The sequence below is a fragment of the Mus caroli genome, chromosome 11, assembly GCF_900094665.2.
Source record: "Mus caroli chromosome 11, CAROLI_EIJ_v1.1, whole genome shotgun sequence".
Taxonomy (NCBI): domain Eukaryota; kingdom Metazoa; phylum Chordata; class Mammalia; order Rodentia; family Muridae; genus Mus; species Mus caroli.
The window spans coordinates 96,458,122-96,479,571 of NC_034580.1; the positions used below are offsets into that span (position 1 = coordinate 96,458,122).

Genomic DNA, 21,450 nt, shown 5'->3' on the forward strand with positions numbered 1-21,450 from the left:
TCTAACCCAGGACAGCCAGGGCTATACAGAGAAACCCAGTCTCATAAAACATAAACAAACAATACATTTACTGTGTCTGTATGTGTGCTTGTGTGCTTAACTATACAGTATGTGTAGAGGTCAGAGTTCATTAACTCTTGGGAGTCAATTCTTTCTTTCTACCATATTTGGTCCTGTGGATGGCATTGAAGTGGTCCAATTGGTGGCGGTAGGCTCCTTTTCCCAGTGGGCCATCTCTCTAGCCCAGCCCTGGACTTCTGATCCTCTTACCTCCCTCTTTAGTGTGGGGATACAGACATGTGACCCCATTTATAGAGTGCCAGCTACTGCATCTGTGCATACTAGGCAAGCACCCTACCAATTTCCATTCTCTTCTGTGGGGTAAGAGGCAGGGAGACAGTAAATCCAGGCCCTCAAACATGCTAGGCAGGGTCTATACAATTAAGCTATACCTCCAGCCCAAGCTTCCATTTCTGTGACAGTGCATATGATTCTGGGCTGAATAAGGGCTAGTCTCTCAGAACTGATAATACAATTCATGTATCCACTTTATTTTATTTTTATTTTTTGGTTTTTCTTTCTTTTTTTTTTTTTTTTTTTTTTTTTTTGGATGTCTTGTTTTTTCAAGACAGGGTTTCTCTGTATAGCCCTGGCTGTCCTGGAACTCACTTCGTAGACCAGGCTGGCCTCGAACTCAGAAATCCGCCTGCCTCTGCCTTCCGAGTGTTGGAATTAAAGGCATGTGTCACCATGTCTGGCTATTTTTTGTTGTTGTTCCACTTAATTTTATTAAAAAAACAATTTCACACATTCCAGCAGTTCTTGTATCTTAGTGGTGAGGAGCTGAGGGGCTCTGTACCACTGACCAGGAAGTTTTGGCTCAAGCAGCAGTTAAGTAGTGCTTGTCCTGTGGACTTTACAGTTTATAATTAGGAATAAAACGGGCACTGGAAAAACGATAACCAAGAACTTCCTTCTCCTTTAGGAAACCAGCGTTACTGCCCCAGGCTGCGACAGGGGTGGGGTGGGGGAACTACATAGGGCTGGGGAGGTAGCTTGGCATGTATACTGCTTTCCTAGCCTGTATAAAAACACAATAAAGCTGTACTGATGCTGGCCTCCAATCCTAGCACTTGTCAGAGGTGGAGACAGGAAGATCAGAAGTTCAATGTCATCATCACTATCTACACAGAAAGTCTAACCAGGCCAGCTTAGTCACTTTCAAGAAAACGAAACAACAAAATCAAAACCAGGAAGTTCTTTGCTTAGAGAGCAGGAGAAAATAAAATGACTTGTTCTGTCCTCTGAGCCAGGTGCTAAACCCAGAGCCCTGGTATGTGAATGCTTCTGTGGGAACGAAGCTCACACTCACCAAGGAGCACATAACGGAGACGGGAGGACTACCTTGAATGTTGATCTTCACTTTCCACTTTGAGACAGGGTCTCTTTTTTAGCACTGTATAATGCACCAGGCTAGTTGGCCTGTGAGCTGCTGGGGACTCTCCTGCCTGTCTGCATCTCACTGTGCAGGAGCTGGGATTACAGACATCAGACTTCATGTTGGTTCTGGAGATCTGAACTCAGGTCCCCACTGGGCTGGCATCTCCCCACCAGTTCAGACTGGTTTGGAATTCATTCTATAGCCCACACTGGCCTTGCACAACCTTATAAGTGCTAGAGTTACATACAGGCTATGTCCCCACACCTAGGCCAGAAGACATGCTTTGGAGAGGTTCATTTAGTCCTTGGTACTGTTCTGTCTGAAGAAAATTCTCTGGAAGACGGATTAAAGAATAAAATGAACAAAAAGGCTGGGCAGCATCTGGGAAAAGTCTGGGCAGGCACGATCTTTTTCACAGAGCCCTCCTGGCTCTGAATACTTGGCATGAACTATTTATCCTGGGTCTATCAAAGAAGAGTATTTCTTTAATATATGTATTTGCACTGCTGAGTAAGTGAAATTGCTTTCAACTGTACTCGCCCTGCTCATGGTAAACAGCAGGCACACCTCAACTGTAAGAATACTTTCTTCTTCCCTCTTCCGAGCACCACACATTCATTCAACAACACTTCCTGGGCAAGCACAGACGGTGCCAAGTTAGAGCAGAAGTGAACAACACAAAAGGAGTCTCCAAGGAAATGGACTCGTATGTTAACGAAAGGAATTTGGGTCAGGCATCAGAGGAAACTTACTGACCGTGAGGGGCGTTAGACACAGGCATGGGAGACTGAGGGAGCGTGTGCAATCTCCTCCGCTGGAGGTCTATAAAGATAGTCTAGGGCTGGAACAATCCCACCTAGAGGCAGGGGGAAGGACCAAATGACCTCACAACATCCCTGGGTCTGTTTTGTCAATCACAACGCAATTCCCCTAGTTAACCAGTGGCAACCCCTGCCCCTCCAGAGCACTCACCACTGAGCTCTTCTCAGGTAGGCTTTGATGTAAGTGTCATCGAGCTTCACCGCATTCGTACAGTCTTCTATGGCATCTTCCAGTTTCCTAAGCTTCAGGCCAGAGAGAGAGAGAGAGAGAGCATCACACTTCACATCGCCACTGACGGAGGGAGTCTACACAATATGAACACGCCTAGATTCCTGTCCTACTATATTCTTGTTCCCTGGGAAAGTCAGAGGGCTAAGGACACCAAATTTCAAACTGGTTTCTTTACTATGTGATAAAAGCCACACACACTGATTAAAGCGCCTCTTTGTGTCGCCTGTTTAACCAAACAACAAACAGAAGTTTTGTTTGTTGTTCATGGAAGTCCACTCTTCCATGAACCAACTACAAAGACCAGAAAGACTGCAATTTTTAACTACTAGGACTCTACAGACCCTTTCTCTCTTACAGGGCAACTATGGTCATTCTCAGCTACACAGTTTGGTTGTTTGTTTGTTTTTTTTGATTTTCGAGACAGGGTTTCTCTGTGTAGCCCTGGCTGTCCTGGAAATCACTCTGTAGACCAGGCTGGCCTCGAACTCAGAAATCCGCCTGCTTCTGCCTCCCAAGTGCTGGGATTAAAGGTGTGCGCCACCACTGCCCAGCTTCATTCTCAGTTACACGTATTCAGCAATTTATAAAAGCCTAATTAATGCTGTCAACCTTCTCTGTCTTTGTCCTGAATAATAAACAAGTTCTTGCTCAAATGAGAAGTGACAACACTTGTTAAAATGGCACAAACCTGCTAGCTGCTCTCACAAGAGACAACTTGGGGAAAACAGGAGGGAACGGTCAGCCAAGCTGCCTCTCAAGCTCTCAACACTACACACAAAAAGGCAAGTTCGTTTCTCAGAAGGCAGTTCCTTACAGGACGAGGGACACCATTCTTTTATCTGGCTTGGTCTTGCTAAGCACATCTCTGAAGACCTTTGACACCCCAGATCAAGTACTTACCTTGGAATTAACCGTACCCCGATTACAGTAGAGTTTAGCATTTGTTTTTATGTTGTTGGGATCTATCCCCAAGGCTTCTGTGTACAGTTCATATGCTAGCTTGTAATTTCCTTCCTTAAAGGCTTTATTCCCATCTTCTTTCTTGGCTTTAAGGGCTTTGGCATTCTGGAGAGAAGCAAGCGACGGTCAGTTCAGTGCAGAAAGCCTCAGCTCACTCTTTCTTTCTCACGGTTCTCTCTTCAATCCCAGCTGCCTGGCAGGACACAGGCCCCTCCATGCCCAGCCCCCGCAGGGAAGGTTTAACACACTGACAAGTGGAGCTGTCACACTCCTGTGAGTCTTCTTCTACTCTTTATTTTCTTCTCCCCCGACTTTGCTAGGAGGGATGGAATCCAGGGCCACAGGCACGACAGCGTGACACCTCACCTCACCTCACCACTGAGCTGTAGCCCTAGTCTCACTCATACCATGAGATATGAAAGGAAGTTTCACCACCACTCTCAGAACATCAGGCTTAGAACTTACTCTACAAGCGACACAAGCCTTCTCGTGGTCAGGAGCCATCCTGAGAGCCTGGACAAAAAACTGCACTGCCTTCTCAATACAATCTTCGTAATAAAGGCAAAGACCCCGGACATACAGAGCATCAGCATTGGTGGAATCCATTCGTAAAATGTCACTGTAATAAAAAGGACACGTTCAGCTGTGGTGTACAATGTCTTGGCCATTCCCACCATCTGTAGTCAAACTGTTTCTTGATCATGGCGCTAGTATTCAAAGTTCATCCACAGGTGACTAGATTCTCAAGAACAAGCCTTGTTAAAATAACAAGATATATAGAGAACCTATATATCTTTACTATGTTTTTCTTTCTTCATCCTCCCCGTACCTAGCAGTGTTGGGGATTAAACCCAGGGCCTGGGACCTGACAGGCAAGCACTTACTGATGAGTCTACCCCCTCTCCCCCACCAATCCAGCCCAATACATTCCTTGTGTCTCATCATCTTTTCTTTTTTGTTTTTGACAAAGGGTTATCTGTATAGCCCTGGCTGTCCTGGAACTTGCTCTGTAGACCAAGCTAGCCTACAAAATTCACAGACATCAGCTTGCCTCTGGCAAGCACTGGGATTATAAGTGTGTACCACTATTCCTGGCTATGCCCCACAATCTTTATTGAATTAGAGTAGGGTGAATAAACTACTGCCCTCAGGGCTAAGTCCTTTGTGGTATTGTTTTGTATTTTGGTGATAGGTGATATGTAATAGGGACTGGATTGAAGGCTCAGTACAAGCTAAAGCACAAGCTCTACTAATGAGGCACACAGCAGGCCAGCACTTGTACCATTGCCTCTCTACCACCCCATGGTACCGAGGAATGAAACCAGGCTACACAAGCATTTTCCAATCCAGCTACATCCCAACCTTGGGTCATGTCCCTAAAATCTGATTTACACTAACTTGGCTGTTATCTGTGGCTGCTTCTGCACTATGGCATAGGACAGAGCTAAGCAGCTGCAGTAGAGACCAGGGACCAAGAAAGGACACAAAGAGTTACAATACGGATAGATAAAAAGAGTTTCCTGGAGTAGAAAGAACTGCATTCAAACAAACCCAGGCCAGTGAGATGGCTGCCAAGCCTGCTGACCTAAATTCAGTCCCCCAAACCTTCTGCAGTATGGAAGGAGAGAATGAACTCCCATAGAGTATATGAAAACAGAGGTTAAACAAACTCAGACTCATTAAGCTCTCTCACACAAGGCTCGAGCACCCGTAACACAGCTGCATCCTATATACCTTGTGGGTCTTGGATTTAACCTGCTTTAACCTTTGGCTTTAAGCTCCAGGAAGGCATGAACAACCCTAGCTGACACCCACAGCCCCCATGTAGCCAGCAGTCAGGAGTCCACTATGCATCTCAGTCATGAACTGGCCAGATTGCGTACCTGGCCACAAACTGTGCTTCTGGGTATCGACCAAGCATTGCTAAACATTCTGCTTTGAGAATTTTGAATCGATGGCAGGCAGGGGCAAATTCTAGGGCACGGTCCATGCAGAAAACAACCTAAGGGAAGAGGAAAGCAAGTGAGCTCTTCAACTGGGACTCCAGAAATGTCTTCACTTGAGTTTGCTCAAGACATCATTGCTTATTGGTACAATAATATCAAAGCTTCTACACGTTCATTCAGTAAGCACACCAATGCCCCATGGAGTTAATAAGTAATATCACTACCTTTATCTTAGTGATGAGAAGACAAAGAATAGAGAAGAAAGCAAGGCTCTAGGTCACCAAGTTCCATCTTAAATACAGTAGGACGCTAGAGCGCTACCTTCAATCAGAAAGCAGCCTCCATGGTGAGCCCACAGTGACTATGATCAGAGCTCACATTCTTCTCGCAAACACCATTATTTACTATTTCCACTATCTGTCAGGCTTTAGCTGGTAAGTATGATAAGAACATCAGCAAAAATAATCTGGCACAGAATCAGTGCTACACACAGAACAGAAACTGTTGCGCCCCTCCTTTTCCTGTGACAACAGCATCACGGCTTTAAAAGACATGGGGAGGAGGGATGAGCCTGGAGATGGCTTAGATGTTAAGAGCACTGGATACTCTTCCAGAAGACTTCGGTTCAATTCCCAGAACCCACATGGTGGCTCACAATTGTCTGCAAAGTCCCAAGGGATCCAAACAAAAGGCATTCAGTGCTTTCCTCTGGCCTGTAAGGGCTCCAGGTATGCACATAGTGCACAGACATATGTGGGGCCAAAATATTCATACAAATAAAAAAGACAGTTTTAGTGTGCAGCTCTAGGTGGCCTGAAAATCACCATATAGTTCAGATTGGCCTTGAACTCACAGAAATCTAGCTACTTCTGCCTCCTGAGTGCTGGGATTAAAGCACATCTTACTACTGTGTTGGTCCCTTACACTCATTTTAGTATAGAAATTCCACTGTGAACTAGCCATCTATAAGGATTCTAGTGGATGTCACATCACTACTACCACCGGGCTGCTCTGTGTAAATGCCAAGCAAGTCCCTCACTTATATCTACGAAAGCTACAGCGTGCTCCCTGTCAGTCACACAGCTCTCAGAAACTCATCCTTTTCTCCACAACTTTGTTCTCTGAGCTCTTTCTCACTTAGCTGCTACCCCTGGGATATCCTCCCTCGGTCCCCTCTCCCTAAGAATAATGGACCAGAGGAGAAACCTGCAACTAAGAGACACCACTACCTCTAAGACTCCAAGTATGAATTCTAAAAGCAAGGGAAGGTAACTTTCATCGCTGTAGTCTAATACAATGGCATACTCCATAGCTCTAAAGACTGCACTAATATTCCATTTACTACTGTAGAAAGACCTCCAAGACTTATTCAGAGGAGGGAAAAAGAGCTATATAACATGAACAGAGCACTACCTTTCATGCAAACAAATCCAATAATCTGTATTTGATGTACTCAGTGGTAGAACTTGACCCTGAGCTCCGCCCTAGCACTGGAGACGGGGAGCAGAGAGACGAGGCAGACCAGAGGGCCTGCTTGAAGGAACACTCATCACTAAATATCTTTCCATGCTTTTTATTTGCACTGAGGGCCTTTTCAAAAACAGATTAAAAACACAGGCAAGATGGGTGCAATGGCAAGCAGATCTCTGCAAGTTCAAGGCCAGCCTGGTCTACACAGCAAATTCCAGGGCAGCCAGGACTACATAGAGTCTTCGTCTCAAAAAAGAAAACCCACAAGCAAGCAAGAAAGAAAACACTGAGCCGCTCACTGACACTTTCAGCCCCGCCAACCTAACAATGACAAGATGGCGCTCCTTCAGTGGCACAGGTCACTGGAAGTTCTAAGGACAGTAATGACAACTGAGGTACAACGAGGAAAAGCCAGGGACAGTGGAGCAGCCACACCCTTGGCCTCACAAGCTCAACGTTCTATGCAGAGCTGGCTCTGCTGGTCGTGAGGAACATCAGTTGAGGCTCAGCAATGCTTACTGCCACCCCCAACCACGTCCCCAGTAGGGACAGCTGCAGGCAAAGAAGATCTTTGTTTCTTCTAAGTTCATCTGTTTCCCCTGCCAGGATCATAATTCTTCATTTGTGACATCACCATGAGCTACAGTGGTGGGGGCTGGGATGTCACAAACAGAGGATTCTGTCACAAACTCAGGATTCTGGCTCCAGAGTGAGCAAGAGAGAAAAGAAACCCAAAAGACTGCCTTTCAGGACAAAGCTTTTGCCTATGTGAGCCTCTGAAAAAAAAAAAACAAAAAACGTGATAGTAGTTAGAACTGCTTTCCAAACACACACACACACACACACGAACCAACTACAAAAACATAATAATTATCAAAACCCATGGGCAGAAGACAGTTAATGTTGCAAATCTGCATAAACTAGTCAGATATATTTATTCCCAAATAAAAGCCCTCACAGTATAAAACTCAAAAAAGATGCTTACGTGTTCCCTCAAACATTTCCTGAACACCTGCTACTGAAAGCCCTACGCGAACCCCTACATATGATGCAACAGCTCCTCCCTTGGACTAGAATCACCGTGTTGAAGGAGCCCATACATCTCCTGATGCGGATTTCTGACCTCTGCCAATCTTCTGCTTCCTACTTTGATCCTTTAGTGAAAGCTAGCTCTCACTCCTATCTAAGAAACGAGGAGATCCATACTCCAGGTTTAACTCCACGTTCTAGAAAAATCCTGGAACGTTCATACTTGCTCCCTATTTCAGATACATCAAGCCCTTTAACATGTAGATTGTCAAAACCTACCACATACTGTGAAGTTTATTACAAGCTGGGTATAGCGGCAGCAGAGGACTGCCAACTTTCAGGCCAGTTTGAGCTACACACAAGACCCAAAATAACATCAAAAAGGTGGCAGGGGCTCATGCTGTAATCCTAGCACTTGAAGCCGTGGCTGACAGACTGCAGAGAAAGGTGATGTAACAGGTCACACACACTCCAAAATGTAACAAGGTTTCCTTCTCCCCACCCTTATTCCTAGCATCTACTCCATCAGAAGCAAGTTAATCAGATCAATATGGATCACTCAGCCCAGTACTTATTTCCAGCTGATTTTTCTTCATTAATTAGCAGAGCTCTGAGATATAACCAACGGGAATATAAGCAAGCTGATTTTTGCTCCTTATTGAAAAGCCAAATAAAATTAAGAAATAAAGCAACTTAGCAAAAAATACTTTTAAGAGAGAAAAGGTCAAAGCCAAATTTTAATGACAATGTACTAGTCTAGACCGCTCTGCACTATCACAGCACAGAGGAGGGTAGCTTCTAGTTGCCTCTACTTTACCTTCCGGAAATCTCGCTTTTCAAAATCCACTTCTGCTATCTTCTCATACTCCAGGACTGCATTGGCGTTCTTGAACTACACCATGGGAAAAAAATGAAGTTTAGGTTGAACAATCATAAAAGTCACTAAGACCCTGATAAATTCCTTCTTTCAAGAATATCACTGGACCACAGAGTTCAGAACAGATAGAGCTACACAGAGAAGCCCTGTCTCAAAAATCAAAAAGACAAAATAATAATAATAACAAGAATATCACTGGAGCAGGGTCTGGTGGTGCACACCTTTAATCCCAGCACTCAGGAGGTAGATCTCTGAGTTTGAGGCCAGCTTGGTCTACAAAGCAAGTATAGGACAGCCAGGGATACACTGAGAAACCCTGTCTTGATAAGCCAAAAATAAAAGAGAGAGGAGATCTGGTTGAGGCCAGGTGTGATAGTACACACCTGTAATCCTAGCATTCAAGGGGCAGAAGCAGGCAGATTTCTTTGGTTTGAGGCCAGCCTGAACTACATAGTGAGTAGAGCCAGAGCTTATATAGTAAGACGGTTGCAACAACAGAAAACCACAGAAGCTGGGCATGGTGGCAAGCACCTTTAACCCTAACAGAGAGAGAGAGAGACAGAGCAGGTCCATTTCTGTGAGTTTAGGGCCAGCCACAGCTACACAGCTACATAGTAAAACCCTATCTCGAAAAAGAAAGAAGGAAAAAAAGAATCACATCAAAGAAGCAGGCACGGTGCTACATGTCTAACGCCAGCACTCGGAGGGATAGCAAGTGCAAGGTTAACCTGGATTACAGTGTATCAGATAGAGACCTGATCTAGAAACCCAGTAAAGGGGGTGTGTGGACACATAGGGCAGGACACACGACACACGAGATGGCTCAGTGTTTAATGGCTCTTGCTGCTCTTCCACAGTACTGAGTTTACTCCTAGCACCTATACTGGGTAGCTTATAATTTGTAACACCAGCCTCAGGGAATTTGATGGCCTCTTCTGGCTTCTGTAGACACATACAGGTGGCATGCATGCATGCATACATATATAGACAAAATCAAGGTGAGGGCGATGACTCTGTGTGTAAACACTTGCCATACAAGTGTGACAACCTGAGATCAAATTCCATAACCCACGTTAAACCAGAGGCGGCAGTGTGTATATATAAACCCAGTGCTGCTAAGGCAAGATGGGCTGGGAATAAGACTCTCCAGTAGCTGGAGTGTCAGTTAGCTGAGAGTGAGTATGGAGCAAGCAAGCAAGAGACCCTATCTTGCTGGTCAGTGTAATGTCCACTTGAGAAGCAAAGGGCAGCTTGCTCTATACATCCAGCTCCAGGGCATTCACAGACACGTAAGATTCTTGTCTCAAAGACAAAAAAACTAGAGACACTGTTTTAAACAAGACAGAACAGGAGACATGATCTTTCAGGCAATAACCCTGATCTCCAACATCACTGCCACAGCCAGTACCAGCCTGCCCTCATACAAACGAAAGCACAAGAGTACATATACACATAAATTTAAAAAACAAAACAAAAGGAGCCACAGTTGTGGTGCAAGCCTTTAATCCCAGCAGTCAGGAGGCAGGGGCAGGCAGGTCTTTGTGAGTTCGAGGTCAGCCTGGTGTATAGTACAATTTCCAGAACAGCCAGGGATACACTGAGAAACTCTGCCTCAAAAAACCAAACCCCCACTCCAAGGAAAATAAGAATGAAACTTTTCCTTAAAAAGCTGGTGACGGGCTGGAGAGATGGCTCAGCAGCTAAGAGCACTGGCTGCTCTTCCAGAGGTCCTGGGTTCAATTCCCAGTGACTCACACGGCAGCTCACAGCTGTCTGTAACTCCAGTTCCAGAAGGTCTGATACTCTCATAGCAATACACATAAAATTAGTGACAAATAGACCCCTCCAATACCAAGACAGACGAGACCAGTTAGCCTGGGCTACATGGAGACTCATTTTTTGTTTTGTTTGGAGACAAGGTCTCATGTAGCCTGGGCTAGCTTAAACTTGTTATGTAGCTACAGATGGTCTTGAACTTGTCTCAGGAAGACAGGAGACATAAAATATGGCCACTGTAAGCCAGGGGTTGGGCAGTTTTGAGATGCTCACTCAAATGTGTCCAGGCGCCTACTACAAAGGTGGAACTGAAAGACGTGTGCTACCACCTTTAGCCACATCTGAACATACACCAGTTCTTTCTGACAAACCCAAGATCTGAAACCAAGACTCAGAACATCTAGACTAATGTTCTGTAACTGAGCTACACCCTAGCTCTGACTTTATTCAAATGCTTTAACTTCGTTCCTTGAAACATTATGCGTCTGCCCAGTCATCTCTGAAGCTTTCCACTTTTTACATACTGAAAACTCATTTAACAGTTAAGGTAACAGAGTCGCAGAGACTATGAGATTTACCTAAAGTTGGCTAAGTGTGGCTGCTGGTGAAGTGGGCCTGTCGGTCCTGCCTTATTAGTCACTCTTCTTTCCAGACCCACTGCACCACCTCTCATAGATCAGACCTACCTCCTGCTGTGCCTGGGCATTTTTATGATCCAGTTCTAGAGCTCTTTGGAAACTACGACATGCCGCCATGGCATTCCCAAGTGAGAGGTGGCACTTGCCTTCTCGGAGGTGTCCCTAGAAGAAAAGAACACAGAGGGAGGAAAGAAACATGACTGCACAGGCAGAAAGCAATCAATACAACAGCAAACCGTCTACACACCAGCATGCAGTGAAAAGGCAGAGCAGTGCTCTCAGAGGGAGCACTTGATCTTTAGGGGACATTGTCACAATTAGGAGATGGTTGTGGCTGTCACAATGAAAAGAGGAAATGCTCCTAACGGTTAGCAGCTCTAGGGCAGAGATACTGTAAAACATTCTTCACCAAAGAGCTCCATTACATACCCGGACAAAACTGTCATCCAACCTCACTGACTGCTGCGCATCTCCAAGAGCTTCCCGGAACCGTCCAAGCATCATCAGCGTGGCCGCTCGATTACCGTAATAGCTGGCATTGTTAGGACACATATCTACAGGACAGATAATAGGACATAAAGCAGTTCAGCGCAGAGAGCTGGAAAGATGATGGCTCAGTGGTTAAGAGCTCTTGTTAGCCGGGCGTGGTGGTGCACGCCTTTAATCCCAGCACTCAGAAGACAGAGGCAGGCAAATTTCTGAGTGGTGCATATACATACATGCCAAACACTCAAAACACATTAAAAAAATCAACTGTGTAAAAAGCAAGTTCATCTGGTATAGTGGGTCAAACTTAAATCCCAGCATTCCAGAGACACAGCGGACCTCTAGAAGTCTAAGACCAGCCTGGTCTACAGAACCAGTTCCAAGGCAGCCAAGGCTACATAGTGAGACAAAACAAAGTTCAGCTCAGGCTACTGACCTTATGTACAGGCTACCTCTCAAAGGACTATTTCTCGGGAGGCCTAGAGAGATGTTTCAGTAGGGAAACTTGTAATACAGTCTGAGTATGCACATCAAGGTCCCCAGGGGGCAAGCATGGTGGCCTGCCTGGAACTCCAGCCTTGAAGGGAGAAGGGAACCTCCAAATGAACGAGCCATCAAGAGTAACCCCAGTCATTATAATTAGCTCCAGATTCATTCGACTGAGACACAGCCTCCGTGAGTAACACAGAAACACAATCTAGGATGGTCCCAAAATCAACCTCGGGCCTCCACATGGATGGACACACACACACACACACACACACACACAGACGCACATACACCGCCCCCCCCATGCGTGCACGCGCGCGCGCGCGCACACACATCACACACCACACCACACCACACCAAAAAAGTGCGGAGAAAAAGAGTAAGAGAATTATGTCAAAACAAACAAATAAACGAACAAACAAACATAAACATGTTGAAGGGAAAGGGCACAGGAAGCTAAAGCAAGATTTCTGCCAGTTTTAGGCCAGCCTGTCTCAAATGAAATACCAGAGCCAGGAGCACAGTTTTAATCCCAGCACTCAGAGGCAGAGGCAGGAAAATCTCTTGAGAGTTCCAGGACAGCCAGGGCTATTAAATGTGGAGAAATTCTGTCTCAAAAAACCAAAACCAGCCGGGCGTGGTGGCGCACGCCTTTAATCCCAGCACTCGGGAGGCAGAGGCAGGCGGATTTCTGAGTTTGAGGCCAGCCTGGTCTACAGAGTGAGTTCCAGGANAGCCAAGGCNACACAGAGAAACCCTGTCTCAAAAAACCAAATAAAAAAAGAAAAAACAAAAAACAAAAACAAAACCAACAAACAAAAAACGTTAAAATGATTTTGAGATATCTCCTCATCCTAGTGAAAGTGACTATCATCAACAAAGCTGACACTAACTGTTGGAGAAGATGTGGAGAAAACCTGTTCACTGGGGGGGGGGGGGGGTGCAATTTAATATAGCCAACGTGGAAATCAATTTGGAGAGTTCTGAAAAAAATTAAAAACATAACTACAAGCCCCAGCTCTTTCTTACCCGGGCATATGTATACCCAGAGAACAACTCTACATTTCATGATAGAGGTGTGTCCTCATATGTATGCCCAGAGAACAACTCTCCATTTCATGGTAGAGGTGTGTCCTCATATGTATGCCCAGAGAACAACTCTCCATTTCATGACAGAGGTGTGTCCTCATGTTTATTACTGCTTGCCTGGCCACAGAAAAGAACTGGATTAAACCCAGATACCCATCTAGGATGGATGGATAACGGAATTCTGGTGCATATAGAATATATATATATATATAAATATATACACACACACACAAACACAAATATACATACATTCACACACACACACACACACACATACATGAATGCAATGGGATCCTGTTCCACTCCTAAGAAAAATGCAGTCACAAAGATGGAAGATCTTAGAATGTGTAATACCCGGTCACACAATCTCAGAAAAAGGAAAAACTGTGGGTTCCCTCCCCTGCCGATCCTAATTTATAACTTACATACTCACAGAAACAAATGTGCACATAAGCCCAGTGTGACATGCAGAAAGAAAACAAGACAGGGGAACTCTCTGGCCCGAACAGAAACTGAATGCAGGTAATACATGAGCTATAGAAGAGGGTATGAGCCTCATTCTTTTCTAGCTCTAATTGTATCACACAGTTTTTTGGTTTCGGTAGTGGGTTATTAAAAATGTATTTGACAACGAAAGTGTAAAAATCTAATGTGAAGTCACGCAGCTTCAGAATATCTATTGTACCTATAGGGTCTGGTTAATTTCAACGTTACGTTCTTTATTTCCAAGTATTTTTGGGGTTTCATTTTTAAAAAAACAATGAAGCTAATTTTAAAAACCAGGGCCAACCTCAGCAGGTAAAGGCACTTGTCATCAAGCCTGACGACCCAAGACTTCACACGGTCCACATGGCTAAACCATGACACAACCAGCTCTAGCAAGTTATCCTGAGTGCTACACATGCCATAGCAAGCACGTGTGTGTGCACACTCCCACCCGTGCTCCCAAACACACACGCACATGCACACACACTCACACAAACAATGATAAAGGGCTGAGGGGTGAACAGGGAGTAGAGAGTAACTGGAGCTCAGGACTGCTCGGAACCTCACGCTGACACTCTTTTTAAAGGTCACCCACAGGCAAACTACAAGAGCAATGATGCGTCCAGCTTTTAAGGTTGCAGCTCTAGGGACTGGTCTGCAGTACAAGGTAGAGCCTTTTTACACAGGTGTTCAGAAAGGTCTCACTGCATCCCCAGCACCACAACACAACACAAGAGAAAAGTTACGACTTTGAACTGCCTTTGGGGGGTAGAGGGGGCCAATGTGTTTAGTGAACTATGGTGTGTTTGTGACGTACGTGAGCTCAATGCTGTCTATGTTCACAGTCATCTTCAATTATAAGCAAGTTCAATGCTGTTCTACATGAAACTGTCTTAAAGGTAAATAAAATATGCTGGCATGTTAAGAACGTGGAGATAAGACTCATTTCTGTTTCCCGAGATAGAGAAGGATGCAAGTGTTGGGCAGAATCACTGATCCTGGGGAGGAGTGAGCTGTGAGCTCAGCTCACTAAGAGCTGCTTCTTAGGCCGGAACCACTTACAAAGTCTGGCAAGCGAGTCACTGCTGTGATCCTTCTTACCTATGGCTTTTGTGTAATAGTTATAAGCTTCGTTGTAGTCCTTCTTAGCATAATACGCATTCCCTTGTTCCTTGAAGGATTCTGCTTCCCTGAAAAGGAAAAGGAGAGTCACATCACTATGCCTCAGGGGTGAGCTCAGGAGCGCCAGCTTCATGTTAGTGTGATATACTGGAAATGATTATAGATATGTCCAACAGGCCAATCGAGCCAAAAGAGGTCCAATGAAATAATCCAATCCACTCACAATCTATTCAGAGACACTGAAATAAAACCAGGAAAACTACGCTCAGCTGGGCGCGGCAGTTCACACCTGAAAGCCCAGAGTCTGGAGAGACTAAGACAAAAAAACCTTCTGTGATTCTGGGGCCAGTCTGTGCTACAGAGCACAACACAGTAAGACAAAACAAACCCCACAAGGTATGGTATCAAATGCCTACAACCCTACACTTGGGGTGCAGAGTCAGGAGATCAGGATTTCAAAGCCAACCCTGGTTACACATCAAGTCTGAGGATATCTGTATTACCTGAGATATAGATTCAAAAACCAAAACCAGGGGCTGGAGAGATGGTCCTCTCATAGAGGACTTAGATTCAGTTCCAAGCACCCACATGGTAGCTCACAACCACCTGTAACTCCAGCTGCAGGAGGTCCACTATCCTCTTCTGACATCTGAAGGCATCAGGAATAAGCAGTGCGCATCCATACTCAAAGGCAAAATACTCATACACATAAAATAAAAATAAATAAATATTAAAAAAAAAAAACCCCAAAACTAAAAACGGGCTGGAGAGATGGCTCAGCTTTTAGGAGCACTGGCTGCTCCTAAAACTCAGGACTCCAGAGGTCCTGAGTTCAATTCCCAGCAACCACATGGTAGCTCACAACCATATGTAATGGGATCTGATGCTCTCTTCTGGTGTGTCTGAAGACAGTTATAGTGTACTTATATATATAAAATAAATAAATCTTTAAAAAAAAAACCAAACACACAGGCTGGAGAGATGGCTCAGCAGTTAAGAGCACTGACTGCTCTTCCAGACATCCTTAGTTCAAATCCCAGCAACCACATGGTGGCTCACAACCAATAGGATCTGAGGCCCTCTTCTGGTGTACCTGAAGACAGCAACTGTGTACTCATATAAATAAATCTTTAAAAAACAAACAAACACATATGCTTAGTAAGTGAGCCACTGAAAGCCAGCACTGAATTTTCCAGTATGTCACAACTGCGGCCTCTTTTTTGTTTTTTAAAGGGCCGGGTTTGAGACAGTGTCCTAACATGTAGCCCAGGCTGACCTTGAATTTGTGGCAATTCTGCTGTAGCCTACCAAGTGCTGGGATTATAAACTTGTGATACGTCAATATTTGCAAACGTCTACATTTGTAGGTAATTTCCACTGGGGACAACTGACTTCTCAGTATGAAACGGGACACAGCCTTAAGAATCTTAATTCAGTTTCCTGAGAGTGATTTTCCCATTTGTCACGGGAAGAACAGTCCAAGTGTATAACCAAGGAGTGACAGTGTACTGTGTAAGATGGAAGACTGAGCAAAGTTGACAGCAGGGAGTTAGATGCTGGAGGAAGTGCCTATCTCTCCACGCCCTCCACCCACCACGCTGTGCTGTCCACCCACCAGCTGGCATCAAGACAAGACTGGACAAACAGTGTTGAAAAGAGCAAGCTAGAAAACTCTGTCAAAAGTACCCAAAGTGGCTGGGTGTGGAGGCAGACACCTTTATTTCCAGCTCTCAGGAGGCAGAGGCAGGTGGATCTCTGTGACTTTGAGGCCAGCCTGGTCTGTACAGCACATAGGAAGCTCCAGGCCAGTCAGGGCCACACAGAAGAACCTGTCTCAGAGATGAAAAAATACAAGCAGTATCTCAAAACCTCCTATTTCCCACTCTGAGTGACAGAGGATTCCTCACTGCAGCCCAGCTACGGAAGCATGTTTCTTTTAAGGCTTTGTTTCCTTTCCTACTCGCCAGAGCCATATATGCAAAAGGGAACCAGTCCACGGCTGCCAGGAGAGACACAAGTCAGAGTTTTTGGTGTCCCACTCTAGAACTGGGGATCAAACCCGGGGATCTGAACACGCCAGGCCAGCACTGTGTCACTGACTACATCCCCGGCAGCAACAGTTCATGGCGATGATAGGGGACACTGCAGCCTGATCCTATGACACAGCACAGGTGAGATTTGTGGTTCATTTCTTACATGTTTCAAACGACAAACTGGCAAAGCTCCCTCCACTTCCATTCTTCCCCAACACTGCTCTGGTAAGCCCCACTGACATAAAAAGACTCCTGGGGAAAGGAGGAGGAAAATGGGGTGACCTACTAATGCTGACAGATTTAAACTCTGCTGGGTGGAAATCGGCCTGAAAAATCTCATTATACTAACTGTCACAATGCTATAAAAAGGCCATCTGCTACTACAAGAACCCAGGAACAGCCTCCCTCACCTGCAAAACTTAAGAGTCTCAACTGAAATCTTTCAATGCAATATACAAAACTCCTTTAAACATAAATTAAGCAAAGTGCTATAAAAACTCTAGGAAAAGCTTATGTTTTAAGAGCAGACATGCCAAGAGATTCCATGGGCTTCTCCTAAACAGGATTCCAGAAGCTGAAAAAAAACCACTTTGAAGAAATGTAGTAAACTCTGGCAGAGATACTAACCCATCTGCAACTAAAATCTAGCTGCTCCGTCAGTCAGCAGTGACTAAGAATAGCCAGATCCTTGAGGAAAACCAAAGCACCCGCCACTGTGCCAGCAGCACAAGCTTATTAGTAACAAAAAACAGGACCCAGACCTACTGCTTGTTATGGACTACTGGTTGGTGGTCTTTCCTCAACACTGCTCCCTCCCATGGTGCCTAGTGCGCTGCTGGCTTCTAACGGAAACCAAATGATAATTTCAGTGGACATGACTAACTATTATGTGAGCCATGTGAGTTCCATGCACAACTACCCAAGTTAGTAAATTTCACTATCTGTGCACCCTCCCTTGAGTAAGTCTTGAGTTTAAATAATTTGCTCAAGGTCAGGGAGTGACCATGTTTGTGAGAATCCAAAGTAATGTACTATCTAAGCTTTCTAATGCTCACTTATGTGATACTGATAAGAAGTTTAAAACTGATCTGTACTACAGGGAGTGAGGCAAGGACAATAAAAAAATTCTTTAGGTGGGCGTGGTGGCACACACCTTTAATCCCAGCACTCAGGAGGCAGAGGCAGGCCGATTTCTGAGTTTGAGGCCAGCCTGGTCTACAAAGTGAGTTCCAGGACAGCCAGGGCTATACAGAGAAACCTTGTCTGAAAAAAAACAACAACAAAAAAAACTTTAAACCAAGACACAAAACAGCTCTGGTGTGAAGAATCTGTCCTAGGACTGAAATCTGGATTTACTAAAGCATAGTGAGGCCCATAACACTCAGTCACAGAGGAATGGAGCTCCCTTCTCTCTAAGATGCAGGGCCCAGGGGATGGACTCTGCCTCCCCCAAGAAAGGCATTTCACTTTAGTAAATGGTGAGTAGATTCCATTCTAGAGCAAACAAAGCAAGTAATGTAGAGTCAGCCCACAGCAAAAAGAACAAGAGTCGTGTTGTGACAAGTTGCCATGTTTTTAACCTCACATTGCATGTTGGGCCAGAATTAGCTATTCCCACAGTTTCATGAAAAGGACGTATTTTCACAGAAACGCGGCTGATTGGCAGCTGCCGAGACAACAGGCTTGGGCACTTGGTGCTTCTAGGCCAGATGCTTGCTTAATTTTTTGTATCCAGGTCTTACGTCCAAAGAGGACTCATCAAACACACAAGACCAACGGGCCTGACGCCAGCTTTGAGGCTAGCGAGGAAGACGGGAATCTTTGCAATCTGTCGGGGCCACGGCAGGAACAATTCCAGAGCTAAGTAATTCTAGTCCTGCCTTTTCTCAAATCCTGAGAAAAGCTGAAGCTGTTCAGGCTGCCCTTACAGCAAAGAGACTGCAGGGTGAAGTGTCAAAGAAGAGCTAGTTAACCCTGGGACTGAGGGCAACCTGGAGGTGGCAGCTGTCACTGCTGCCAGAGTTATTAATTCTTTGATAACTGAGCTTTCAGTATGAACCTGCTAAAATATAGCAGTGCCCAGAAAGGAAGGCTTGAGATCCTTTTCTTTCTTTCTTTCTTTCTTTCTTTCTTTCTTTCTTTTTTTTTTTTTTTTTTTTTTTTTTTTTTTTTTTTTTTTTTGATTTTTCAAGACAGGGTTTCTCTGTGTAGCTCTGGCTGTCCTGGAGTGCTGAGATTAAAGGTGTGTGCCACCATGCCTGGCGAGATCCCTTTCTATGGACATGACATTAAATTTTCAGCGCTTGACAGGCAAAAGTACGTGGATCTCTTATGAGTTTGAAGGTAGCCTGGTCTACATATATGGAGTTTCAGGCCAGTCAGAGCTATCTAATGAAATCTTAGCTCAAAAAAGACCAAATAAAGCAAACAACAAAAAAAACTAATAAAAACCCAAAATTAAGTTCAGATTAGACCCTAAAATATTAAAGTAAAAGATCCAGAGAACTGGTCTGATGGTGTTAACAACTGTAATATATTGCTTGTGCTTTTAATACTTTCAATCAAGACACACACAGGCCTTCTGAAGCAATGCTGTGTGTGGCGAACCTTCCACCTGTCTTCCAACAAAGAAAATAGCAGTCATGCTCCGCAGTGATTCGGGGAGGTACCACAGTAACTGCACAGCTCTCAGTTTCTTGAAGCCTTTGCAGGGTCCTTGTTTTCCTTTGCTTTATTTGCTTTGCCCAGGCTGACCTCAAATTCACTGCAAAGCCAAGAGTGAATTTTTGGTCCTCCTACCTCAACCCCCTAAGTTGTGCCACTGTACCCCTCTTAATTTATGCTGGGTTGGACTCAGTACCGTGTGCATGCAGAGCCCAGTCTCTGTCCTTGATTCTCTTGTTTTGTTTGGTCTTTTTTTTGTTTTGTTTTTTGAGACAGGGTTTCTCTGTATAGCCCTGGCTGTCCTGGAACTCACTCTGTAGACCAGGCTGGCCTCAAACTCAGAAATCCGCCTGCCTCTGCCTCCCGAGTGCTGAGACTAAAGGCGTGCGCCACCACTGCTTGGTCTGTCTTTTTAATTTTTACTTTTTAAACGTTTTACTTTTTTCCCAAGATAACTATGTATGAGGTAAAACAGAATATTTCAATACATGTATATACCATGACCATAAAATTAAAAAAAAAAAAAAAACAACAAAAACCTGGGAACTAAAATATTGCACCACTGAGCTATATCACACTTTTCCTTATACTTGTTAGAGTCAGGATTTCACTAATTGCTCAGGTTGGCCTTGAACTCCCAACTCAGGTTATAGGCCTTCAACACTGACCTGGCTACATAAAATTAGCTTATCCAATTTCCCATCCAACCCTTGGGTCAACGCCAAACATTATAAGCACAACAGCTCTGATTCAAGGATGCTGGAAATGATTCTGATGTGAATCACTAAGGACCAATTCTGTTGAAAATGGCTACAGAACCAAAACACGGGGTCAGTGAGATGGCTCATCCAGTAAGGGTGCTTACCACCAAGCTGAATACTCGGAAGGAGAGAAGCATTTCCTAAAAGTTGTCCTGTGACACTTATACTGATGTATGGCGTGTTTCTCTCTCTCATACACACACACACACACACACACACAATTTTCTTTTCTTCCCCCCCTTCTTTTTTTTTGGGGGGTGGGGGAATAAGGCCTCATTATGTAGCCTTGGCTGGCCTGGAACTCAATTTATACACTGGGCTTACCCTTAAATCAGAGATATTCGACTCTGCTTCCCCAGTGCTGGGATTAAAGATGTGTGCCACCATGCCCGGCTGCAAACAAATTCTCTTTGCATGCATTCATAGCGTCACCCCAGATCAGTACCCTTTTTTACAAAGGTGGGCAAACTGAATAGTCTTCTCTTTGTATACATTCCTGTTTTAAGCCGGGCGGTGGTGGCGCATGCCTTTAATCCCAGCACTTGGGAGGCAGAGGCAGGTGGATTTTTGAGTTCGAGGCCAGCCTGGTCTACAAAGTGAGTTCCAGGACAGCCAGAGCTATACAGAGAAACCCTGTCTCGAAAAAACAAACAAACAAACAAACAAACAAACAAAAAAACAAAAACAAAAAAAAAACACCAAACATTCCTGTTTTAATATGTATTTGTTTTTTCTTTTTCTATCAGTCACTGCATCCACACTACATCTGTTAAAATCTATATGCCTGAGCTTGTAGGTATACTCTCTGAATCTGCTGTTCATTCATTGCTGCTAATTATTTCCACAAGTACTGCCAAAGAATCATTCGGCATTACAAAGCTTCTAGCAGGATCATGTGATTGAATCAGACAACTTAAGCTTATGATCCCCACCCAACTTTGCACATTTACAGCTCGACAAATTAGAAATACATTAATTAAAAATACATGGCTGGCCGGGCGTGGTGGCGCACGCCTTTAATCCCAGCACTGGGGAGGCAGAGGCAGGCGGATTTCTGAGTTCGAGGCCAGCCTGGTCTACAAAGTGAGTGCCAGGACAGCCAGGGCTACACAGAGAAACCCTGTCTCGAA

The 21,450-nt window shown here is 44.7% G+C and overlaps 1 protein-coding gene across 2 annotated transcripts in view; it reads right to left on the bottom strand.

The window, feature by feature from the left end:
* Positions 1 to 21,450, bottom strand: part of Dnajc7 (DnaJ heat shock protein family (Hsp40) member C7) — a 38,707-nt gene that overhangs the window by 4,950 nt on the left and 12,307 nt on the right. For both annotated transcript variants that reach the window (XM_021175511.1, XM_021175513.2), the window contains 8 exons: positions 14,842 to 14,930; positions 11,620 to 11,744; positions 11,239 to 11,352; positions 8,717 to 8,791; positions 5,338 to 5,456; positions 3,920 to 4,073; positions 3,395 to 3,559; positions 2,414 to 2,505 (listed from right to left, as the gene is read on the bottom strand). In XM_021175511.1, the coding sequence (XP_021031170.1) occupies positions 2,414 to 2,505; positions 3,395 to 3,559; positions 3,920 to 4,073; positions 5,338 to 5,456; positions 8,717 to 8,791; positions 11,239 to 11,352; positions 11,620 to 11,744; positions 14,842 to 14,930 (933 nt within the window). The remainder of the gene's footprint in view (positions 1 to 2,413; positions 2,506 to 3,394; positions 3,560 to 3,919; positions 4,074 to 5,337; positions 5,457 to 8,716; positions 8,792 to 11,238; positions 11,353 to 11,619; positions 11,745 to 14,841; positions 14,931 to 21,450) is intronic.